Genomic DNA, 26,662 nt, shown 5'->3' with positions numbered 1-26,662 from the left:
CATTTGCCGACTAAAATTCCCGACTAAAATAAATTTGGTCGGCAATTTTTTACCAATTCCCGACTAAACTTTATTTAGTCGGTAAATGTTTTAATATTTTCCGACTAAACTTTATTTGGTCGCTAGTGTTAGATTTTTGCCGACTAATAATAGATTTAGTCAAGGAAATATGCATTTTTCACCAATTTAAAAAATAAATAAATGAAATTCATTTCCCGACTATTTAATTTGATCGGGATTTATATATTTTTGCCGACTAATAATAGATTTAGTCAGTAAAATATGCGTTTTTCACAAATTTAAAAAACTAATAAATGGAATAAATTTCCCGAGTAATTAATTTGGTCGGGATTTATATCTTTTTTCCGACTAATAATAGTTTTAGTCGGGAAAATATGCATTTTTAACCAATTTAAAAAATCAATAAATGATATGCATTTCCCAACTAATTAATTTGGTCGGCATTTATATATATATTTGCCGACTAAAAACAATTTTAGTCATGGAATATCAATTTTTCCCCCTTTTTAAAACTTTCAAGAATGGGAAAATATTTGTTCCGACTACATTGATCATGATGCAACTTTCCCGATCAAAACCATTCATATTTTTGTCCTTCTTAATCATAATTTTTTGTAAAATTTTGACTTGATCAAGTTAAAGTAGCCCCTCTGTCAGCACACAAATTCTTAAATAAAAAAAAATATCTTGTTTGATCAAGTGTCTACCCATATGGGATTAACTTCATTTTTGGTACAAATGATCTTATTTGTATTACATCAAAGATAGATGATTTCGATTGCCAAGAAAGATCTCAGGCGAGACTCATTTAGTGCATTATAACACTTAAACGTCTCTGAACGCATTAAATAGCTTTCGATCATGTGGTCGCTGATATCGAATGATCTTCGATTTTGGTGACAATACTACAAGCGGTAAGATGTGAAATCCTAACGATTCAGATCGAGCATTATAAAAAATGACTCGACAGTTACCTTTGCAATCTATACTTTTGATTTACTTGATAATCAACTAAGCCTTATGTTGTATTCATTGTTATAGTAGCCACACGATTGCAAGACAATCATGACGATCAAGACCGTGGATTTTGTTGCACTTGTTGAATTATTTATTTTCGGTACAAAAATTTGTGTTCGTGTCCTGGTTTGTAAGAGAAGTTTGAGCCCACGATTGTTTGTATTTGGGTTTATTTACAAAAAAAATTCATATGAATTTATTAAAGCATGTATTTGTGTGATTTAACGGAAGTAAAACAAAATAAAGTCTCTTGCATGTGCAGTATAAAGTTAACTTCTCTGTTTTTGCTAATTTGAGTTGTTCGAGAGAAAAAGTAACTAGTAGTAAAATCAATTACATAGAAACTACTGAATTGAAGTGTTTTTTTTATCTGCTACTGAAGTTAAGTGTTGGAAATATTGTTTTTAAGCTTAATTAAGTTCTACTATATGCTGAAACATATTCTCTAATGCCGTAATTTATGTTCAGTAGTTTTGGTATTGGTGGGTTTGTGTGGTGGTTCACTATTGGGTGTTTTCTTTTATGCCTTGGTGCTTAAGGGGTGGTTCTTTTGGTATTTTAGTCATGTGTTTGTGTCCTGCAATTTCTGGGGTGGTGTCTTGGTTGTGTCTTGCTATGTATGGGGTGGTATCTTGGAGTCTATATTGCAGTTCAAAAAAATTCTTGAGTCTATACAAATGGTTTTTTTTTTTTTTTTTGGGGGGGGGGGGGGGAGGTTGTGTTTGTTGATGTGTGAATCAATGCTATCTCCATGGATACCTTAGTTATATTGCGATGATGCGTGCTTGATGCTGATTTTGGACAATTGTTTCATGCTTTTCAGATGCTTATGATGAGGCTGTTGTTCAAGTCTTTGGATGCTATTTTGAAATGCCTAACTTTGCCTCTATGGATAAACCTTTGGAGTTTTTTGCTGCTGTTAATGTGAAGTACCTTCAATTTCAACTTCAATGGGGAGCAACACTCTCGTACTGCACTCTAATGCTAGATTGGAGTCTTAAATCATTCTGTTTTTAGCTATTTGTAAAGAACTTGATGCTTATGTGTCTTGTTCTCTCTTTCTTTTTAGATGCTTGGATTTTTATTTCATACTTTATGTGGTATGATTTTTTGTTATTTTGTACTTTACAAATTTGGATACAGTTTGTTAAGTATTTGGTGAACACTCTTTATTTATGGAAGTTATGAATGGATTATTCTTGAATTTCAATGCTAAATTATAGTAGGTTGGTGACTAGATGTATGAAATTATTGTTTGCTTGATTTAATTTACTGGAAATCACACAAAAAAAAAAATTCAAAGCAGCTTTCGAAATTGATTTAATAGTTCTAATATAACATTTGCCAACTAAATATTTAGTCGGAAAAAGTTGTAACATTTGCCAACTAAACATTTAGTCGGGAAAATGTAACATTTGCCAACTAAACATTTAGTCGGGAAAATATAGTATTTTACCGACTAAATAATTAGTCGGCAATAAATCAGATATAACGACTAAATAATTGGTGGGAAAAAGTCACAAATTACCGACTAAATGTGTTTTAGTCGGGAAATACTATTGCCGACCGCAATTCGCCGCCTAAAGTGCCGACCAAATTTTTTAGTCGGGAAATACTTTTGCCAACTAAATTTGGGACTTTTGCCAACTAAACTGTTAGTCGGGAATGGTGTAATTTCTTGTAGTGGTACCTATGGCTCGAATCAGACATTCTATTGACGGGTAAGGAGCCCCTATAGTCACGCCCAAAGGGAGTTGTTATGCTGGTGTTTTTCCACCACAAGCTACCTCTTTGCCCTCGTTCCCAAGTCATTTTCTCATTATTTGTGTGGACTTTGAACTTGTTTTTCACATGGCTATTCGAAGATTAGAAATCATTTACGCTACGAAATTAATACAGCTGCGGACCCTTACAGCAACCTGGATGACAAATGAGGTTGCTGACAAATGAATTACCACCCGAGGTGGCAGCTTGGCAGCCACAGGTTCGAGTCGTGACAGCAATGGTGAGATCCAGGTCTGATGTGGCTCTTTGGTCACCGATCGGGTGCCTTTCAGAGGCCAAAGTTTGGTGACCACTCCCTTCGGTCGAGGTTGATGGTTGTCAAGGGCGTCAATTGATCCGCGGTGATCTCGTCCGTATTCAGTGGACAGCATGTTCAAATAGTGTGTCCTACAATGTTGGTTTTCCCAGCCGTGGAATGTTGTTCACTTTCGGATTTTATTTTCGTCTTCAACCCCAAGAATCGGTTGTTCTTGTTTGGTTCTTGAGTTTTTTCATTTTTCTGATCTTTCACAGTTTGACTTATCAGCCCTCTAATCATTAATTTTTATGAAACTTTAAAATTATCCAAAACAAATACTCCTATGTCAAACCGTTCTTGGCTCTGGATTGGAGTGTCAACGCGTATTGACTCATCATAAACCAAAGTGAGATTTTGATGCTTGATTATAGTAACAATTACTAATTTGAATTTTTGCATAGACAATATTCAACTATGATCGGCTCCAATCATTTGCTTAAGATAACTTTTTTCTCTTCTTAAATCTGTTATCTTTTTTTCCGTACGATTTAGGGGACCATATATTCGATTTAGCAAAAGGAGTACATAAACTTCAACAGATGACATTAATGCTCCAAAAACATTTGTTGTTCGGTTGGCAATTGAGAAGCGTGGTTTTAACGTTTTGGGTGAACATGTAGAGCGTTAGGTCATAATGTGTTTAATGGCGAAAGAATCTTATCTTGTAATGGTTCTCATATGCTTCATCATTTGATTGACTTCTATGGTAACCTTCCTTCTCCCCAAAGCCATTCGGGTCACACAAGAAATGACCGAAATGGGCACAGATTGTGACTTTTCATTTCTTGTCGCACAACAATGCATAATCGATCAAGTCTTTATTGTTGACCGACCAACCTAATTCTTTTACATGAATGATAGGCATATCAAGGCCAATAACGTGTACAGATTGAATCGTCGAATGATATCGCAATGAAATCCCATTTCATTTCACGTGACGAAATGCATTAGAAATCTTCCATGAAAAGATCTTCTGATTCATTTGATTTGCGTACACTATTTTGAGTGGACCAGCTACTGCTGATGTTATTGCCAGATCAATCAGATCACAACCAATACTCATAAATGCATTAACAGTATTGTCAGAGAGGTTAACCTTATTCAAATTCAAATAACCTGCAACTCTCACCGGCCTTCCAAGAATAGTACAACTACTAAAATTTGGGACAATGAATACAAATATCAGGATATAAAAAATGTACAGAAGATCAATCTAGCAGCTTTTTCATATTATCCATGTAGAAACTATTGTCTTTCCTTTTTGGTTTAGAATTACTTGTCTCACATCGCTCAGTTAAGCCACTCAAACTGGGTTAATATATTCTAAAAGTTACTCCACCTATTGTCAATTGGCTTTAGATTGAAACCCTCCAAAAAAATTCTAACATAGTATCAAAGTTAGATCTTTGTAGTCTCACCTCTTGTAGGAAAGTCTCTGTCATCTCTGTCGTCCAAGTCAATCATTCAACTCTTGGTCTATCACATCCACGTGCATCCAAGCTGCGCGTGAGAAGGAATGTTAGACGTGTTCCACATCGCTCAGTTAAGTCACCCAAGCTTGCTTAATGGTGGCTTGCTTAATATATTTTAGAGGTTACTCTACCTATTGCCAATTGGTTTTATGTTGAAACCCTCAAAGAAACCTAACGGAGAAATCATGAACGTAAAGACTACGAACAGCAAAACAGGTAGACTATGCTGTCAAAATGAACCCCAAGGGATTGGCCTAATGCTGAGGGCATGAGACTTGGGTATTTGCTCTCTCTCAAAGTATCCGATTTAAAATCTTTTAGGTGCCATTAATTCCTTTGAGGCTAGTCGCTAAGGAGTTTGCTTTGGCTTTAATTCGGGGCCCACACCAGTGGACGGTGGGAATTTTTTTTTTTTTATCGGCAAAAGAAAGTTTTATTAATCTCCGCAATAATACAAAGATTAAAAGGACAAAGGCACCCGAAGGAAAAATAACTAACCTAAGACTAGCTACCGGAGACCCAAACGTTGGCAAGATGCCAACAAAAAAGGGTCAAGCCCAAACCCCAAACCCAAAAAACACTCTAAACTGCAACCTGCACCCAAAAAAGCCACCAACAAAAAGGATGCTTCGCCGCTGCTACCAGAACCCAGGGAACTTGCCCCTGTTGCTGCCCCAAATTTGCAAAGAAGCCCCTCCATTGCTAGACGACCCGTTGTCGCCGCTGTGCACCGTTTTACCACTGCCACTGCCACTGCCATACCGAGAAACCAATGCCTGAAAAACCACCACCGACACGTCGCCGCTGTGCACCATTGTACCACTGCTACTGCCATACCGAGAAACCACTGCCTGAAAAACCACCACCGACGTCAAGGTGCATGTAAATTGATCCGAACACCTAAATTATCAAAAAAGTATGTCGTCAAAATATATGCACTTAGTTTCATGTATTCTGGTTATGGAAACAAGAAAGCATGGCTAGATGAAGTCGAACACAACCCAATTCATCCCTCAAACATTATCATAAAATGATAAGAACAGAGACTGAAAGGTCTGCTTTTATGCGAGGTTAATTCATTTAATATGATATGCAGTAGATGATTTCCATGTGTCTCAGAGAGTTGGGAGCGAATTACATGATCTTCCTAAGAAAAAACTTAACTGTAAAACACATGCTAGACGTGAGGGCAAGGAAAGAAACTCAGCTGTATCTAATTAGAGCAATTAAAGAGCATTCATTTGGCCCTTTCTCAGCAATTTGACGATGGCAGCAACTAACCAAATGTGGGTGAGCATGAGAAAAAAATACCAGAGTAGAAGAGATCAGGTACATTTTTCATGAAAACTATAAGAGCAGTATACTACATCAACAGTGCGAGAGTTAGCAATAGCTAAAGCAAGCCCAACAGTCAAACCAAATCAAGAAATAGCACATAGTAGAGAAGAAATAACACGTGAAGTTCATTTGTACAACGAATGTGGTAATTGAGCAAACGAGCATTCATTCTCGTACATAATGCTACCAGCTAAATGCAACAGTACGACTTCCACATAAGCTAAACACCAAAGTTGTCCCAAGGCCACTGCTAACAAGGGCTGGGAGAGGTGGTACAATGGTATAGCCTGGATTGGGTGACGTCTGCAATTCTGTGGCAACTTACTCTTATTTCTCCCACAAAATGTACCAATACCCTCGGTCAAAGGTCGGACCATTTTTTTCCCCATGGGGAGGCTAATTCTCAAGACCCAAACAACCTACATCGTTTAACTCTTACAAAAATTGATGCATTTGTTTCGTTCGTCGGCTTATTTACTTATATTTAAGCAATTAAACAATAAGATGGTTAGTTTCAGTGCTGGTACCAACCAAAATAAAAGCAAAGAGCAATGGTGAACCAAATAAGTTTGCTTAAACACTTACGCTTTAAGGAACAATTAGAAAATAAGAACCAACCGAGCCCTAAAATTTATTAAAAAGCTATGTCGAATCAATATTTACGCATGTGTATGCCAGCACTTATCTTTGGCATCTCATCAAAAAAGAAAAAGAAAAAGAAAGATTACGCTTACAGGAGAATCATTCTGGCGCGGATGATCCATGGTGCTCCACAAATTTCCAAGGAGGCCTTCTAGCATTGGGCAAAGGAACTCCAGATTCTAAGATGCCCTTGAGCCACTTAACTTTGTTAACAAGCTCCTCTAAATCCATAATAGGTGCTTCTATTGTGTCAGATCTCATGGAATTTAAAGAAATAGTTCCACCGGTTCTCATTTTCTTCGCAGACCCACTGGAATAGTACTGGTCTCCAGATGAGATCCCTGATTTTTCAACATGTCCGATTCTTTGGGAAACCCCTGTTTTCTCAATGGCACTATCCCTTATGTCCAAGTCTGTGTTTGGTTGTGGCCTATGTGCTTCTTCCTGGGGAATAGCAATGCTCAAAGGTTGTACAGTGGGCTCCTTTGTTATAGATTGTTCTGATTTATTCACAGGTGGCAATGCATTTGTTGATATCGGAGAGCGAAAGGAAGCATCAAGCATCGATCCAGCTATTGCCCCAACATTTTGAATTCCAACATCCACTGTACCAATGGGAAGCCCTGCTGCAGCAATAATTCAAATTTTAAGCTAGAAACGATGAAAAAAAGGGTCAACTAAACAGTGTTGGCAAACCCAAAAGTTGTAAACTCACGTCTTATAAATTTTTCATCAGAAAAGGGATAGAAGAACAGGTTCAACTCAAACGCAGTTGAAAATAAACCAATCTCTATGGTGTCACGGAGCTCAATAAGTACGACTTAAACTGTAAACCTCACAGTCACAGCACATCATAATTCCTTTCCCTGATAAAAATCGATTAAGCAAATGACTACTTTTCCAATTCACAACAGACACAATTGTAGGATAGATAAGCAGGTTTAATTATTACATCCCAAACTAGAATGAGCTTGGACAGCCTCTTCGTTTGTTGTCAATTGGTTTTAACTTGGATGGTTTAACATGGTATCAGAGCTAAGCCTTTTGGAGGACGATACTCTCTTGATTAATTGGCCTGTTGTTGTGCCTTGACTGCCCCTTGTTTCCCATTTATACTTGCGTTATGAATCATTCGTGTACCCCTCCACAGGCGAGTCAGGATCACACGTGTGTTAGATTGCTAGAACTTGTCCCCTATGAAGCACGGATACTCTATTTTAAGCTACGTATCACGTACCATACGCGTATCAGATACGGATACGTATCCGATACGTTTTTTTAGAGTATCCTGTTTTCAGATTTAATTTTTGGTACCCCAATACGTTTTGGATATGTGCGGGATTAAAAATGTTATTACTTAAAATATGGGGGTCAAAACTGCAATTAGGACTTTATATTTATTTCCCCCTGGACAAGTCAAAAACAGAAGAACGAGAACCCTCTCTCTCTCAGCTTGGTATGTGAAATGGTGAATTTGGGTAATGGAAAACTTCAATCATTAATAAAATTTTATTTTTACTTATTTTTATATTCAACATATCTCCAACGTATCGTATCCTAGTTTTTGGAAAAATCACGTATCTGCGTATCCGTATCCATGCTTCTTAGCTCGTCCCACATTGATTAATTATTACCTCCTAAACTTGTATATAAAAGAGTCTAGGGGCCTCTCCTAAACTTGTATAACAGACACAATCATTCAAGAAAGAAGAATCTCTATTTAACAACAATGAATTTGATGTCCTCAAAAGTGTAAGCTTCGAATGGTAAGCCTGTTGTTTTCCTTACCTTGATGCAATGGCATAATCAGTCGAGCACAAGGATGGTAGTTTTCTTTTCCTTCCTGTACCGTGCAAATGCAAGAAGATCAGTAATAGCGGAACAAAATCATTATAATTGAAGATATGGCTTCCAGACTTCATACATTGAACGAGCATTGAAAAATGAGTTATAAACAGTTGGTGCTCGCCCAGATTGACTAATTAACACCTCCAAAACTAGCATATGGGCAGCCTCTCCACTCGATATCAATTTATTTGGGGTTGCAAACTTCAACACAGTTAGGCTTTTGAAGGCGTCTGAACCAAATTCTCTTGATTGAATGCCTATTTATTTTGCCTCTAAGTACACCTTGTTTTGTTGTGCTCTCTTTTTTATGGATCATTTGTTACCTCTCCACATGCAAGTCGGAGGTCGCAAATGTGGGAAGTGTTAGAGCTTGTCCCACATCTTTCAATTATCACTTTCGAAACTAATAAATGAGTTGAATGGCTTCTAGACAATGGTCATGCAACCAAAATCTGTACATGAGAGATCAGGTGTAGAAGGGTCCTGCTCCACTCATTGCCAATTATTGCCAATTGGTTTTTAGCAGCCTTAGGCTTGTTTCAGTGCTGATTGGTGAGGTTTGGTCTATTTGATCAGTTTTGCACCCATTTCCTATATGGAACACTGAAAGCCTTCTCCAATCTCTCACAACCACTGGTGACACTTGCTGAAGCTTTACTGTCCTCCGATGATTATGGATTCTGCATTTTTGAACTTTGACAACCACTGCTTGGACTTTTCCGACCTCGTAATGCATCCCTCGACGACGGATCTTCAATGGACCGATCAGAGACTCGTAGTTTTTCCCACGACTAACACCGACAACCATCAGCACAGCCCAATCTCGAATACAGCTCTCAAGTCCTCCGAAACACCTTTGAAGCCTTGTTTGGCTGATTTGTCAATCAGGGTAATTCTATGTATTTTCGAGCAATTCTAGCGTTTCGTGGCCAATCAAGAAACTTATTCACAAGCTTTTGACATGGTCATGACGTGATCAGGTTTGCATGGTTCGTGTACAATGGGTATCTTACACGCTACGTGATGCACTTCCAATTATATGACCTCCGATTTGTCTCTTCTAAGTCATAGCATTCCTCCTCTCTTCCCTAAGACCATTGACGCAACAAATACATCTCCGATGTATGTTGTCTCTGTTGGTTTCATTCTTCCACTTCGTCCCTTAAAAAAATTCCCAAGATGTCCCACAATTCTTTTCAGTAGTTTAATTTTGGTTAACGTCCTGTTTTCTAATTATAGTTGTATTGTTCAGCATGGCCAGTTTATACATCGTAGAGAGCTTTCACATGCTTTAGAGTCTACTTCAACTACTTGTCTTCTTTTGTTTATATCAGAACTCCTCTCAATTTCAAATTCATCATTCTAGATCAGGCCACCTATCTAATCAAAATTTTAAGTGTCTTAGTCGGGTGTCGGATAAAGAATCCTTCTTTGACATCTGTGAATGCAAGAGATGTAAACTTGTGAAAATGTCTCCCTAACTTTTTTTCTACTTGGGTATTTCCCCATTCGTTGGAGCTAATATTTTCTTGGACTAGTGTTGATAGGAGAAGGAACAAGGCTTAATCATTGGAGCTACGAAGACTGCAACAATAAGACTTTCAACGGCTTAGATACTCCTAGTCCAATTTAACGTAAAACCTCCATAGCTGGTCTCAACAAGAGTTGTTCCCTCTTTGAACCAATTTCTTATGTCATATAATTATTGACTAAAACTGTTTGGTTGCCTTTCCTAATGTGAGATACTTGTGAAAAACTAGATATGCAAGCAAGAAAAAACATATCTTATGAATACAAGTTCAAGAAGAAGAAAAAACATCTGGATACAAGAAGGCAAAGAGAGAAGCAAGGGGCACCTGAGAAGTAAGAACACTCCAACCATATTCTGGAGACCAATCTAAAGACGGACGCAAATCATTGCACAAAGCTTCATAAGAAGAACCCTCACCGATAGGAGGCGGTGGCAACTCAACCTAGGGGGGGAAAAGGTTAAGAACAATGTAAGTTCAAATAGACTGCAAAATTGCTTTGATAACATGTTGCATTACCAGGAAGGCATTATAAATCAGTTCAATGCTCGTTTATAAATCAGTTCAATGCTCGTTTGATTACAAGAAAGCACTGAGAAATCAAACATAAACATTGGTCGTCCAAAGCCTAACTCTCCCCTAGAATAGCCAATAAGAAAATGCCAGCTGGCCAGGGATTTGTCTATGCTGTCCATATTGTCCAGGGTGATCTCAACTACTGAGGTAAACCGAGTCAACTCGGCAAGTAAACCCTACTGAATTCTCATATTCTTTCCAGCACTCCCGAAAATTCTAGGTATTATGCCACACCACCAACCCCATCTCAACACCACAATCACATAAATTATTGATTCATCGAAACAAACCATACATCATTTACAACAAACAGCTCTGTAACTCCCGCAACACTATGAAGCCCATTGAAGCAAATATCGCACTATTTTTTTTTTGGGTACAAAAGAAAATATCTTGGGATTCTTGTTAATGACCCTTCTTACCAACCAATTTCAGGACTTTCAGTTTCTCAAAGATACCAAACTATCATTAGTCCACTAGTGGAACCCTAAACAATCCACCATATCCATCTCCAAACCATTGAGGATCCAAAGTGTTCCACTAAACACAACCACAAGTTTCACTTCAGTAGCCAAGTAATGATGTGTCCATCCGGTCCATGAATCCAAGTTTCCATTGCCTAGTTCTGGAGAGTCTTGAAAACACTCAACTCACCAACAGCTAGCTGTTAAGCTGAGGGAGCCATCGGGCCCCTTATGCTTGTGTACGGCACATTACTTTCTTATCCAGTCAATTTGTTACTTTGCTTCACTCTAAGCTGGTACACTGAATCATCCAACCCAAGTAACCAATCTAGCGCAACAAAAAACAATAAGCGTTTGTTGTCTAAAATATTCCTTATTAAAGGAATAGTCCAACATTGATGGAAAAGATAGGATTTTGTTTCCGGACATCATTGGATCTTCAAATCTTTGTTAAATTACACATCTACATGGCTTATTAGGCCATTAACAACACAAGCTCAACTAACTTAAGTCAATAGTTGCAAAGGAGAAAAAGCTGAAAAATTATTACCTGAACCTTTTCATCATCCAATATTTTAGTCACTTTACCAGACCAATAACAACCATCAGACCACCAATCTACCAAATCTCCTACATTCCACACACCATTCCTGGCAACTTTCACTTCTGAAATTGTATCAGCATGAGCTTCACTTTCACTGCAGATAGGAGGATACTGGGGACGCAACATCAGCATCTTTACAACCTTCGTTGCCCTCTTCCTACCAATCTTGGGAACTTGGTAGATTCTGGTCCATTTTACCTCTGTATATACGCGATTCAACAAATGAACCATGACCTTTCGTTTTCCAATTTACATATAACGTCGATAAAAAATATCAACTTAAAGAACATTTAGAGGATCAAAGTTCAGGACGAAACGAGACTATTTTTTTTGTGTGCGTGTGGCTCGGCACAAGAAACGAGACTACTTACCTGAACAGGTAAACATAAACATAGAAAACTTAGGGCAGCCTATACCCCTCCATGTTCATTGCATCCACCCTTCACATGCTTTTCTTGAGTTTTCTGCAAGCTCGGTACGCATGCTATGTATGGCACGAGGAAAATTCTTTTATGGTATTTACCCCTTATCCATGCATGATGTATGATTTAACATTAAATGCGAACATTTTATTAAGAGAGAGTTCGATCGGGGGGGCAATCATGAGAGAAAGTTTGAAATTTTTTTTCCCCAAACAGAGAGGTTGATGAATGATAGTGGAAAAGGTGGATTTTTGAGCAATTTTCTACATTTTAGTCCGAGAGAGAGAGAGTGCCGTGTGTCATACATGCGCTTAGTATATAGTATAGATGAATACATAAAGGAAAATGCAACAACAAAAAATGCAGGATGACCACTTGAGAAAATGAGGAAAGTGTTCTTTTTCGTGGAAAATTTTCAACAAATGCTTCAGCACTCAGCAGCCTCATAGCAATGAAACAGGCACTCCACCCTTTATGGTTTTTGGTCCAAGGCTCACTCAGTACAGTCATGCCATTTTCTATTATGTTATCACACCACAAAGTTTGGGCTTCAAAGAAAGGATTTGAAATATATTGAGTGACGACTGAACAACAGTAAGGCAAGAACGACAAAGGGTCCTTTTGAAAAAGGTGTTGTGCTTCACCCACGTTGGATAATTTTCCTATGGTTTGGAAGATTATTCACATGATTTTTGGCAGTGAGCAAGGAATTGTTATTGGCATGGAAATCTACCAAGGGTGGTGTTTGATTTGGGAGTGGTTTCCTTAAAGATTGGAATCTTGGTGAAGCTTGGAGACCAAGTCCAAGTCCAATTAGGAAAAGAGAATCAGAGAAATACCAAATTGGTTAGCCATGCAATATATTGGTTTCCTTCCATACGGCTGTTATAGTTTGCATGTATATATACCTTGGTTTGGTACGAGATATATGCAATGTGCGTGAGATATACACAATTGGTGAGAGCAAGAGAGAAAAATACATTGTGAGAGTGAGGGAGAGATAAAAAAATATTAGTGAGCATGGGCTTGGGGATTAATATTTTTCTATCTCATTGTACTCGATCAATATAGTGGAATTTCTCTTTTGTTTGTGGAATAGGTATTGAGACCGAACCACGAAAATCTTGTGTTCTTTATTTTTCTTGTGCTTGATTAATTTTGTGGCGTGCTTCCGTTGCGGCGAGGGACTAAAAATTCCAACAACCAGTATCAGAGCCAGGTTAGAGCACAAAATTAGCATATGCAAGAGATGGCTAGGAAAGGCACAGGTTTTGCGGTTGAGCTTTTCAACGGGCACAATGATTTTACTCTTTGGCAACAAAGGGTGAAAAATATATTGACAAGAGAGGGTTTGGTGAAAGCTCTCAAGAAAAAATCGGAGAAGCCGGAAGGAGTGAAGGATGATAAATGGGAGGAGATGAGAGAGTTAGCAAATGGTACAATTCAGTTGTATCTTAGTAACAGCACTCTCCGAGAAGTCATCAATGAAACGGATCCGACAGAACTTTGGGCAAAATTGGAGAGTAGGTACAAGTCCAAATCATTGACAAATCGGTTGTCTTTGAAGAAGCAGTGTAAGCACTTCAGATGTCAGAGGGCGTGAATTTCATAAACCATATGGATGAGTTTAACAGGTTGGTGACTGAGTTGGACGCCATTGGTGCGAAGATTGACGAGGAAGATAAAGCTATCATCTTGTTGGTCTCCTTGCTTCTTCGTATGAGCATCTCAAAACTACTCTGATATACGGCAAGGATACCATTGAGATTGATGCTGTGATAGCTACCCTTATTTCGCATGAGTCAATGCGAAAGAAGGATAGTGAAAAAGACTCCATTGGTGGAGCTTTGGTTGCATCAGAGGGTGGCAGTTTCAGAGGTAAGGAGGTTGAGAGAGGGAATGGTTCCAAGTCAAGAGGACGTTCGCAGTCAAGGGGTGATAAGAGGAGGTGCTACTGGTGCGACAAAGAGGGACATGTAATCAAAGACTGTCGAAAGCGTAAAGAGGACAAAGCTAAGGAAAGTTCAGCAAATGCAACAACCGAGGAGGATTCTTATGATGAAAGTGACGCGCTCACAGTCACTTCAGGTACTGGAAAATTAGATTGGGTTTTGGACTTTGGGTGTTCTTTTCACATGTGCTCAAAGAAGACGTTTTTTCATACATATGAATCTTGGGGTGGAAATACTGTGAGGATGGCTAACAACACAACCAATAAAGTTGTGGGTGTTGGGGCAGTGAGGTTTCGCATGGTTGATGGACACGAGGTGACATTAACTGGGGTTAGACACGTGCCTAGTCTCAAAACAAATTTGATTTCGTTGGGAAAGCTTGTTTCAAGAGGTTGCAAGTTTCAGTCAAGTGGTAGAGTCCTTGAGATTCTCAAGGGAGAAAAGGTGGTATTGCATGGGATGGGAAGCTGATGGGTACCCTATACAGGCTTGAAGGGGATGTTTTGATTAGGGGAGCAACAATCAAACATCAAGCAAGTAGTATGGGACGTGATAATGCGCAGGTGATGCGTGGGGGTGAACAAGGTGGCAACAAGTTGCAAAAAGGCACGCTTGGGCTCGTGGGCGAGCATGTGAGCGGTGTGAAAGTCGTGCGAAATTCTGGCCGGAAAGAGGCGCAACGAGTTGGTGTTCACGTGGAAGCTCCAAGCAAAGAGACAACATCGGTTGATGAGGTCAAAGGCGCGCTTATTAAAAAAAGGGTCTCTTTTGCTTTAAATTTGATTAGTGGCGGTGGTGATCTCTCCATTGTGCACAAGAGGAAGGAGAGGTGGGGCCACGTCAATTCGCAAAGTGAGCTTTGTGGGGCGCCCTGATGAGGGGGTGCGGTGCACCTAGTTGAGGGGGTGCGTAAAATCATCCCACATGGGTGAGGGGGTGATTGTGGTGCTTCACCCACGTTGGATAATTTTCCTATGGTTTGGAAGATTATTCACGTGATTTTTGGCAGTGAGCAAGGAATTGTTATTGGCATGGAAATCTACAAAGGGCGGTGTTTGATTTCGGAGTGGTTTCCTTAAAGATTGGAATCTGGATGAAGCTTGGAGACCAAGTCCAAGTCTAATTAGGAAAAAAGATCAGAGAAATACCAAATTGGTTAGCCATGCAATATAATGGTTTCCTTCCATACGGCTGTTATAGTTTGCATGCATATATACCTTGGTTTGGTACGAGACATATGCAATGTGTGTGAGATATACACAATTGGTGAGAGCAAGAGAGAAAAATATATTGTGAGAGTGAGGGAGAGACAAAAAATATTAGTGAGCGTGGGCTTGGGGATTAATATTTTTCTATCTCATTGTACTCGATCAATGTAGTGGAATTTCTCTTTTGTTTGTGGAATAGGTATTGAGACCGAACCACGGAAATCTTGTGTTCTTTATTTTTCTTGTGCTTGTTTAATTTTGTGGCATGCTTCCGTTGCGGCGAGGGACTAAAAATCCCAACAAAAGGCTGGTGGTAAGCTTGGTTGGAGGTCAGCAGAGCTGGAAGAGGAAAGAGTTGAGGGCATTCAGAGACACACACACACAGAGATAGAGACGCTCACCTAGAATAGTGGACCTAAGCTCTTTGGTCCAACAACTTGGAAGGATCTCCTCTAATCGACTAATCCAACAATGATGTCGAGGCAATAAAAAAGTGGAAGGGTGGTCAGGAAGTCAAAGGATTTCCTTAATATTGCCAGCCACGCTCCTGAGGTCAACAAGCAAATCATTTTCACCCAATCGTAGCGGGACAAAGTCAGACATGCTTTTGAAGGAGTAATGTGACTTGGTGAAAGCCTCTCTCATCCTATGACCTGTCAAGGTCAATCATCCAGTGAGGACACAGCAACCTTGATGATACCTCAACTCGCCTCCAGACCACTCTGATTATCTCATCTTAATTTCTGCCTTCGACCTAGGACATTACAGAACTGAGTTGGAGACTGGGATCATGCATCACGGATCTCACTTCGAGACTAGAGATGTGGTAAGATCATGGAGGTGTGGTCCTTCGAGGTGAGAACCTTGAGCTACATCCTAAGACATAGAATCTTGAGGTAATATGTGGGTGGTTTGATCCTTGGAGGCGAGATCCTAGGACATGTGGCTCGCACTTGAAGGACCATATAGCAGATTAATGGTAAGTGATTGTGCGACTGGAGATTCACAAGAGGTCTGATCCTCCTTGTGGAGATTGAGGATGGGCACTCATATTGAGATCAGGATAGAAGGGTCGCAAAAAATAGCTAATGGAGGCGGGCAAAGCTCCATGGCAATCAGTGATGACAACATGAAGATAGTGCATCAGCAGCTGCAGCACCACATACTAGAGATTAAATTGATGAAAGCATAAGGAATCAACTAATAACCACTAAATCTCACATCTCAGTACTTATGTAGTCTCAGATTCCATACTTCTTTGCATACCATCACAGTTGATTTACAAACCATCAGTCCTCTACGCTCAATGGAAAAACAGGATTCGTGTAGCCGACTCCAATTGATTGGGACACAAGGCTGGGTTTGGTTTGGTTCGGTTATGCTTACTCCTCTACAACTATATAGTGGTAAAACATGAATCCAGTTATATAACTATTCCATAATATCACTGCTTATCATCTCACACGTACAACAGTTGTACAAGAAAAATACAGCAGATGGGAGGTTGCAAAATATGACAACTTGAGCATCTAAAAGTTTACTTACTATCATCTGGGAAGTCATAGAATTCCAAGGCAAATTCCATAATCCCTTTTTTGCAGCTGGTCTCTTTTATCTGATAGAATATAAACACATGGTGTAAGTGCGAGTAAATCTGTTCAACTACAGATAAACTTCTACGGCAGAAAGGATGAAGTTTTTCCAAATTTCCAAGCCACGACATCTCTCTGGTACTTGAGAATAAGTTGAGAAAAGAGAGGTAATACAAGATTTTAAGCATAATGGTCCATGACATCGCAAATTTTGATGTATAATATACTTCATCAACTTCAACTAAACTAGACAGTCAATAGCACATGCAAACCAATTCTGCTGTAAATCATAAGCTAATGACAGCATAAGTGTTTCCTCAAATCTGAGCAAAAGTACACAAAATTAAACCACTCGAACATGCGCAAAAATATTACATTGACTTCATACTATCTTTAGCAAAACATTTCCAAACTTCAGGAATAACTATCAGGAGGAAGAAGAAAAGTTAGGAGACCAGGTGTCTTAGCCAAGGAGAATGTGGAAGGAAGGACAATCATATCAGAGTGATGTTGAGGTTAGACAATGTAAAGTAAGGAGAGGAGGAGGAGGAGAGGACAATCCTATTTGCTCAGATCTTGAACTTACTGTAACACTTCGCACATCAGAGTTCATGATGATGAAAGATTCTTTTACAATAGTGATCATACATTCATACTAATTACCCAGAATTATCTTAGCCAGTCATAAGAAAAAAATCACCCAAAAATATTAGAAATAGTACAAATGCCAATAAGATTGCAAGTTGCAATTATAACTAAAAAAATAAACAATGGTAATAGGAGTGGCAAAAGTAGAAGGTTAGGTTCCTTGAAGTCCCATGTTCTCTTCTTGCAAGGACTGGCTTAATTTATGCTTGTGGTCTTCGGATGATGGCATGTTTTCAGTTTGTTCAAAATCTTTCTATTGCTTGTGGTCTCCGGTTAGAATTCTCCATCCTAAAAAAAAGTAGGTTATAGTCCTAGATACTAGACTCTGTGCTCGTTAATTTGGACATAAGAAAGAATCAGGCTTGTCTACGGTCCAAACTTGGATTGGACTGCAGAGGTGCGGCACAAGTGATCGCAACCGTCGGATGGTATTTTTAACGGTCAAGATTTATAAAAAAAAATGTGGAAAAGCTTCTAAAGTTTGGACCGTTGGATGTAAAGATGAACGGCTATGATTGAACTGCAGGGACTCTCTGCAGTCCAACTGCAAAGAATCCGCCTCCCATAAGAAACTTCAAAGCACTTACACACAAGCCTGTCAACCAACAACCCAGAGTTCAGGAACCAAAGCAATTCATAAACTTCGGTAAACAACATTAATGGATCTGGAAATAAGTATAAGTTTCGTTAGGTTTAGTTTGCCTTATAAAACATAGAAACTTCCTTCTTCTTTTTCCTTCTCTTTTCTTTTGTTGATTGATGAGAGCTATAGCCAAACTCATCACAAAAAAAAATTACATAACTAACAATTGCACAAACTAGATAGCGTTCAGTTATACCTTGCATCGAAACCATGCACTACGGTACCCTAGCAGGAAAGATCTTGACTCAGCCAATTGTCCAACTTTAAAAGGCAGCAGATCTTCAACTTGCATGTCCATGATGTTTCACCAGACAGTGTGCAGCTGCATCAAGCATACGAGTGTTTGAAAGTACATCACCTCAAAGAATACAAAATGGTGCAAGATTTTAAAAATAATCATTAAAGCAAGACCATCACAGAACTAAATATAAGCAACTAAAACTGTCTGATCAAAAAACAACCAGCAATGTCCATTCTAAATTAGGAAAACTGAAATTTCTTCATCCAAAATACTTAGATGATTAAGGCACTTGTCATGTTCTATACCAATACCTCGAACAGCCACTAGTCATTATAAATCAGGCTAATCTAACCAATGATACTTTACCTCAGTTGATTGAATCTGAATCGAGTCCGGGGTTCCAACTTTGGTGTTGAAGTTGGGATTCATGCCATCCGTCAAAGAATAGAAGGTTTAATCTAATCAATAAAACCTTCCTCTTTGTTGGTCAAAAGAAAAGTTCCCACTCTCTCCCTTCATTTTGACTTCTAGTGACCAATCTCTCCTTGTGGTGAAGAAGGTTCCTAATAAAAAAATCACTGAAGACTTCTTATGGAGCAGACGGGTTGAGGTTGTTCAGCCACAAAGATCCTTAGGACAAGAATTCACCCTGACGAGATTTCAGAAAAAAAAATTTGATCGGCCAGGAGGTTTCGAAATTTGAGGTTCTCTCAGAAAGGTTACTTGTAGAACAAGTTAAGATGGAACAAGAATGCAAGACGCAAACACCGTTAGTACACCTCTTGCAACTAAAACCTTTTTTTAAGTTGGGTCCTTGTTCAGAAGATGAGTTACATATCACAAGTCCGAGTTGCCATATGCTAATGCACTCAAGTGTCATATGTAGGAAATCGTGAGTACGAGGACTGACACTTGTCCTGCATTCAGTAAAGCCAATAGGTGTGTGATAGATAAGGGAAAGAACAGCAGGAGCCAACAAGCGGGTCTTCAAATAATCTTGCCAGCACACATGATAATTGAATAGTGCTTGATTAGAAAGTAGCTACAATAGCTAGCAAGAGATACTATCTGCTATGTGGATTCTGATGATAAAGCATGAACCTTCAGTCTAGAAAGCCCATGACAGGATACGCATTGATGTTTTGTAACAAAGCAATCTGAGCCATCAGTCCCAATTGATTGGGTTATATGAACCTGTTGTCTCCGTTTAATTTTGCCAAGGGCATCATGTTCTGTGATATCCAAGAAACTTAGGTCTTTTCCAACTACTGCCTTTAAAGTCAATTTTGTTCTACACCTCCCCTTAAAGCTACCATTTGCAACAGTGTTGTCAATCCTGGTACTGATGGTATGTCCAATACCAACAATGAAACAATACACATACCATGGTTATCCGTACTAGCCAAAATACCAATATGTACCGAGCGTTACTGAAACCTTGGTTATCCGTACCAACCAAAATACCGACATGTACCGGCCAATACCTGGCGTTACCGAAATCTCAGCAAGTACAAAAGTACTAGTGCACTTTTCTTTTAAGATAATTTAACAAAACTTGGAGTCCATAAGTATTGTATTTGTTATTAGAACTATCTTTAAGGTGTATCAAAATTGTATTTGTTTTATTTTTTACTTCAAGTTTTGCAATTATACATAACTGCATTGTAAGTATTTGAAAATAGATATTGGGGAAAATTCGAAATGGTACCGAGATACACACTATTATCGGTAAGTACCATCCCAGAAGAAAAAACGGTACGCTAGCCGGTAGGGAATTAACCACTTTGATCCCCAATAACCACATCACTTATACTAACAATGTCTTAAAAATAGCTAGGTGCTAGTCAGGCAGGACAGAGGCGTCTAGCCGATTAGTCATGGACCAATTGGGACCTAGACATTAGTTGATTTTCTATTTTTTTTAAAATATCTCCCCTCCTCCCCAAAATTTGAGTAAGAAATGATACAAGACTAGGAAGAAAGAATTAACACCAAAATAACAACTACAAAGTAGTAACTGTAAACAAACATCAAGGCAAATGCAAAGTACGATGTTCAAAGTTAAAAATAAAACAAAATTGAGTACATAACACGTAAAATCGCCATATGATACTCCCCCCCACCCCCATCCCATATTGCTCCACCTTTTTGGATAATTGTGCATTTTGCACGTAAAAAAGCAAATCAAACAGTGAATGTAAAATTCCGAAGGACAAAGGATTCCCATCGGCACCAAAAGCAAGATGATGGTGTGAAGCAAAGTCCTACATCACTCAGATATCAAAGCAATACAAAGAATATAAGCGTGAGGACACCCTCACTTCAATAGCTAGCTTTGGGGGTTGAAATCTACCCAAGACCATGTAACATGGTATCAGAGATAGGTATGCCAAGAATGGGTAGGGTGCACGTCCCTGGCTTGCGCCCAACAAGTGTTGTCAAGTGAGCACGTTAGGCGTGAGGGAGGCTGTGAAGTGAAGTCCCAAATTGCTTGGGTATCAAAGAGTTCTACACAACCGTGTAACATGATATCAGAGCCAGGTGCCAAGAATGGGTAGGGTGCGTATCCTTGGTCTGCACGTGGCAAGTGCTACCGAGTGAGCACGCTAGACATGAAAGAGGCTGTGAAGCGAAGTCTCACATCGCTTGGGTACCCAAAGTATGAAAGTAATATGAAAAATATAAGCGTAAGGGCACCCTCACTTCAATAGCTAGTTTTTAGGGTTGAGTTCTACCTAAAACTATGTTCTTGGTATCAAAGCCGGGTATGCCAAGGATGGGTAAGGTGCATGTCTCTGGCCTGCACGTGGCAGGGGCTATCGAGTGAGCACTTTGGGGAGTGATGGAGAGTGTGAAGTGAAGTTCCACCTCGCTTGGATACCAACATAATAAAAAGAATATAAGCGTGAAGGCACCCTCACTTCAATAGCTAACTTTTAGAGTAGAGTTCTACCCAAGACCGTGTAACATGGTATCAGAGCTGGGTATACCAAGAATGGGTAGAGTGCATGTCCCTGACCTGCCTGCAACAAGTGCTGCTAAGTGAAGTGAAGTCTCACATTGCTTGGGTACCAAAGTAATATAAAGAATACAAACGTGAGGGCACTCTCACTTCAATAGCTAGCTTTTGAGGTTGAGTTATATCCAATACCATATAACATGGTAACAGAGCTGGGTATGCTAAGAATGGGTAAGGTGCATGTCCCTGGCCTGCATGCGACAGATGCTACCAAGTGAGCACGCTGGGTGTAAGGAAGGGTGTGAAGTGAAATCTCACATTACTTGGGTACCAAAGTAACAGTAACATGAAGTATATAAGCTTGAGGACACCCTCACTTCAATAGCTAGCTTTTGGGGTTGCGTTCTACCCAAGACCGTGTCCCAGAGGGAACCACTTGATCTATTTCCACAGAATACAGAAGTTGGTGTATCATATTTATGGTTGATCTCTAATTCTTGAATCAGGAATCTTGCGCGTGTTCTGCCTCGCTGTCCTTTACCCAATTAAGAGGGTTCTCCTTACCCAAGCCTAAATCGAGTGTTAAGACTAGTGCCCCGAAATTTGATTTTTTGGTGCATTCCGATAGAGATTGTTGATGTGATAGCATGACCAAAAAAAGGAAGGGAGCAATAGACGCGAATTATGTAAGAGTATAGCATCAATCTTACTATACGTGGTGACCTGATCTTGCTCCCCAAATGAAGGCACACTAGCGAACTATGGACACCTTGTAGCTCTTTGATGGTGAGATCGCACACTAGCAAACTATGGACACCTTGTAGTTCTTGATGGTGATATTGTTTACCTCTTTTTCGTTGTGTTCTTGGTTTGTCGTCGTCTTGATCCTGCATAATTCTATGATTAAGAACACTGGAATCCCTCTCATATAAGACAAAATAGAACCCCCAAAAAAGGAAGAAAGAAAATGAAAATAATAATTCTTGTCTAGATCTTCAAATTTCTTTTCGAAAAATAATAATAATTTTTCTCGAACCAAATGTCCATAAAAGAATTTCTAACTCATCTCTAAAACCCCAAAATGGAGAATGAATGTGACATTAGAGGGAGATTTAGTAATTTGTTCCCAATTTTTGCACTTTATGAGAGAATCTAAGAAGGACCCTTCGTACGTTTTAGATATTTGGGTCTCCAAATTACCTTTGGTTCTCCAAATATGAAAACTATACTCTCATTTTGAAAACAAAATCTCTAAAAGTACGATGGGGTCCTCATAGATTCTCTCATAAAGAACAAAAAGTATGAATAAATTACGAAATCTCTCTCCCATATGTCACATTCATTCTCCATTTTGGAGTTTGTAGATGGGTTGGAGATACTCTAAGCATGGCGAAAATCATAAACTGTAAAAATCAAAAAACAAGTGCTTCCTCAATAGCACCAAACCAAGATGATGGAGAAACCCAATCAACTTCTACCAAATACATGAGTTTGTCTTGGAGCTTGTTTATCTGTCTTGGATAAAACCCAACTCTAAAAAGTTAGTTAGATATGAATTTTGCTTCTCACCATCCACCACACAGAGTGTAAAACACTCAAAAGTACCTCAAACATCCACGCAAAGACACCACCTCATCTATATTATATGGTCAATGCGCTTTTAGATATCCTATATGGAGGAAAGAATTGATGTCAAGGAAAGAATTGAAAACTTTGAATCCTCGTGATCTTGAAGGGAAAACTTCATAGTTTCGGATCGAATCATGAATTGAAAAGTGAATCACACAATGTTGACAACTTTGATCCAAAGTAAGATGAAATGATCAACAAAATGTCAAATAGTTAAAGATAAAAAAAATGTTGACATAGCTCATCCAGAATAATGAAGTGGAGATCTCCAATCCATCTATGAAATACATATGACTATCGACTCTTTAGGAAATACTCACCTTTCAATGGATGAACCTTGGCGATATGCTTAACAAGTGCAAGTCCGATAAGAATTGATTCCAAGGACAAATAGGTGAGTAACGCATAAGAACATACCCTTGAGAAGAAACAATAATGGAGATCAACGACTATTACTAGTCGATTGAGATACAACAGCATGAATCAGCATACGAGTAAGATCTCGAGTCTGATTAGCTAGTTTGTAAGACAATAACTAGCCAAAGCAATAGATCCATGTCATCAAGTAAAGGGTTTACTCCTTTGAGATAAGTCATGATGAGATCAAGATAAATACATCAAAAGATGATTAGTCACACTAGGATTGAGACAAACCCAAACTCCTCACAAAGGAGTATGGTAAGTTTTCGTGATGGGCGAAAACTTAGAGGATCTATGTTGCATGATAGGAGCAATGTTGCATCGCGATAGAAAGTCAACGGATCACGAACTTCTTCCTTCAAATCATGTCGAGTTTTGTATTCCAATCAATTGAGATCAATAGAAGGAAGGTCAACCGATCCTGAACTTCTCTCTTTAAAGAAAATCAAAGCGAGCCTTGTGTTCCAATCAATTGGAATCGGCAACTTCTACCTTCACATAGAAACTTTTTCTTTAGGCCACATCAAAACGAGTCTTGTGTTTCAATCAATTGAGATCAGCAACTTCTCCCTTCGAATAGAGAACTTTTTCTTCAACTCAAATCAAAACCAGCCTTATGTTCCAATCAATTGAGATCGGCAACTTTTTTCTTTAGATAGAAAACTTTTCTTCAACTCAAATCAAAGCAAGCTATGCGTTCCAATCAATTGAGCTCGACAACTTCTACCTTCAGGTAAAAGACAACTTCTTCATAGAAGAGTCAGACCTAGGAAATAAACACCATATAACTTGGTGGTTTGTGCTGTATTTACAACGGAAGAAAGAGTTTATACCCGAGAAAGATCTGCTTCATCGCCATGGAGGTTGAGACTTGAGAGATCAAGACCTAACTGTCTTCGCGCCGAACCAGATCCCGTGCTCTGCGGCGTTAACTTAACAGAGTTTTTGACCTAGCAATCTCCTCTCAAAAAGCGATAACGAAAGCGTTGCCCCTGCGTGGGTATATATAGCGGTGAAACCGTGAGTGAGATCACGCCTCTCGGATCTCCCCTCTCTAGATTCTTCTAAAATTCCATTTTACGGATCTTGTTTAGATTTTGGTTTGGAAAAATTTCAAAATAGCACCTTATCTTTCACACAAATCACATATAGGTATTTGACTTTTTAAAATTATCAAAAAAATATCTAACCTATTTAAAAATTCATCAATTTTTCACCCGCCGTTAACTTTCATCCAAAACAGACGAAAATGTTGAAAATTTACATTTTGGCACGAATATTGGCAAAACAAGATTAAGGCTCATTTTAGCAAAACACAATATTATACTCATAAACAAGATTAAGGCTCGATTTGGCTTTAAAAGTCAATTAATAACTTAATTTTTGTTTTTCTTTATTAAAACAAACGCATTTGTTAGTTTCGGATCAAAACAAATCAATAAGTCACAAAAATTACTGAACTCACTCACTTTTCACATCTACCCATGACTATTCTATGTTTTTTGTTTTTGCCTTTTCTTTTATTTAATACAGAATAATCTTATTTGGCTACATAGTTATGGGTATTTAATTACTAAATTAAGATTGATTCCTTATTTACAGTGGGTTTGGATTGAAAAGTTAAGTAATTTTTGTGACTAATTGATTCATCTTGACCCAAAACTAACAATTGCGCTTTTTTTCTTTTGAATAAAAACAAAAATTAAGTTATTAATTGACCTTTAAAGCCAAATCGAGCCTTAATCTTGTTTATCAGTATAATATTGTGTTTTGCCAAAATGAGCCTTAATTTTGTTTTGCCAATATTCGTGCTCAAATGCACATTTTTAGCATTTTCATCTATTTTGGATGGAAAGTTAACGGTGGGTGGAAAATTGATGGGTTTTTTAATAGGCCAGATGTTTTTTTTGATAATTTTAAAAGGTCAGGTGCCTGTGTGTAATTTATATGAAGGTCAGGTGCTATTTTGAAATTTTTCCTTTTTGTTTTACTTTATCTTTAAGGATTTGATATTAATACTAGTATTTTTTTAATAAAAAAAATACATACACTTTTAATTCTAAAAAAATAAAAAAAAAGTATGAATAACAAAAATATAGAGTGTAAGTATTAATTCTCTGTTTTTACCGTCATATCATCATAACCGTTTATTTTATATTCTCATCGTTTCAGTTTATTTGTTTAGTTTATGATTCTATCAATTCTACAATCACTTATACTCCTGATTAGTCCCATTTTTATGTTCATCTTTTCATTTTTGTTCATTCCAAAATAATTATGAACTTTTTATTTTAGGTAGTCCAATTTTATTAGTTTTTCAATACTATGTAAAAAAAGTGTGCATAGATACATTAAAAAAATATAATCAAAAGGTATTTGTTGGGGAAAAAAAATTTTGAAATTTGAAATAATGTGTATTGATATGGATTCTCTAAGAGGGATCAAGATTTTGGGAAAACGGAGTATTTCTTGATATGGATCTCTAAAAAATATGCACTATGCATCTTATTTGATAGTTTTCGATTATTTTTATTAGACAATGTTTTTAAATCATTAAAAATATTATATATTGAAACATATAAGCAGTTAATAAATTGAAATATATGAACAAAATGACACAGACTAAAATAATAATCAAACAAATTTGGACATATAGAATAATTAATACTAAATTAAATTTAAAAATTCCATACTTATAAAAATGAGCATGTATTATTGACTTTTTAAAATTAAAACTTAAAACTTAATGATATGTTCTATGTCCATATAAAAAATCAAATTGTAAAATCTTCCCATACTTATTAGTGTTTCGATGAAATTATAATGTGCTCAGGGAAAAGAAATATAATTGTGAATCCATAAAATCAAGAAATATGGGAGGATGACTTAGGAAGAATAGTAGCGGATCCCTGCCCCCAGTCGGTGACGATACACGTGCACTAGTAGGAGTATTTCGATAAGGATTTGGCCACGTCAGTTGCGGAAATTGGGGTTTTGACACAGATCACTAGTGGGGTTCATTATGGGTCTCATACAAATAATCCATACCGTTCATTAAATGTGGAATATTTTTTCAAAGGTATTTGAAAAAAATTTGCTCAATCCGATACCTTTAGATTCTAGATTCAATCATCTAACTTTTCATTATTGTGACATCTAAATGAAAAGTTAGATGATTGAATCGAATATCTAAAGATATTAGATTGAGGTAATTTTGCGAGAACCCTTGAAAATACGTTTTACATTTAATAAACGATTTGAATCGTTTGTGTAGGATCCATAGTGAGTCTCACATAAAATCTATGCACGATGTCTGTGTATTATTGTTGTGTGGGTAGCAATGCTAATATCTAA

At 38.1% G+C, this 26,662-nt stretch overlaps 1 protein-coding gene across 20 annotated transcripts; it reads right to left on the bottom strand.

Annotated features, from left to right (window-relative positions):
- Positions 1 to 4,189: 4,189 nt before the first annotated feature.
- Positions 4,190 to 24,369, bottom strand: LOC131315400 (uncharacterized). Of its 20 annotated transcripts, none has more exons than XR_009196778.1 (10): positions 23,209 to 23,807; positions 21,970 to 22,146; positions 18,256 to 18,381; positions 16,722 to 16,791; positions 11,541 to 11,794; positions 10,278 to 10,394; positions 8,362 to 8,416; positions 6,666 to 7,199; positions 5,092 to 5,444; positions 4,190 to 4,621 (listed from the first exon to the last, which is right to left on the bottom strand). XR_009196778.1 is itself a non-coding variant. In XM_058344567.1 (10 exons), exons 4-9 carry the CDS (start codon positions 18,355 to 18,357, stop codon positions 6,673 to 6,675), a joined length of 1,125 nt encoding a protein of 374 aa, XP_058200550.1. In that variant the 5' UTR covers positions 18,358 to 18,381; positions 21,970 to 22,028; positions 22,077 to 22,146; positions 24,142 to 24,280; the 3' UTR covers positions 4,997 to 5,493; positions 6,666 to 6,672. The 20 variants fall into 20 exon arrangements, 18 of the variants coding, with proteins under 18 accessions (XP_058200550.1, XP_058200551.1, XP_058200549.1 ...); XR_009196772.1 differs by lacking the exon at positions 4,190 to 4,621 and having other exon boundaries at positions 4,997 to 5,325; positions 5,407 to 5,493; XM_058344567.1 differs by lacking the exons at positions 4,190 to 4,621; positions 23,209 to 23,807 and adding an exon at positions 24,142 to 24,280 and having other exon boundaries at positions 4,997 to 5,493; positions 21,970 to 22,028; positions 22,077 to 22,146.
- Between the last annotated feature and the right edge of the window lie 2,293 nt (positions 24,370 to 26,662).

This window comes from Rhododendron vialii, chromosome 2a (assembly GCF_030253575.1).
Source record: "Rhododendron vialii isolate Sample 1 chromosome 2a, ASM3025357v1".
In the NCBI taxonomy this organism is placed as follows: Eukaryota; Viridiplantae; Streptophyta; class Magnoliopsida; order Ericales; family Ericaceae; genus Rhododendron; species Rhododendron vialii.
The sequence above is the reverse complement of the archived record's forward strand: the minus strand, read 5'-3'. Positions and strand labels throughout refer to the sequence as shown.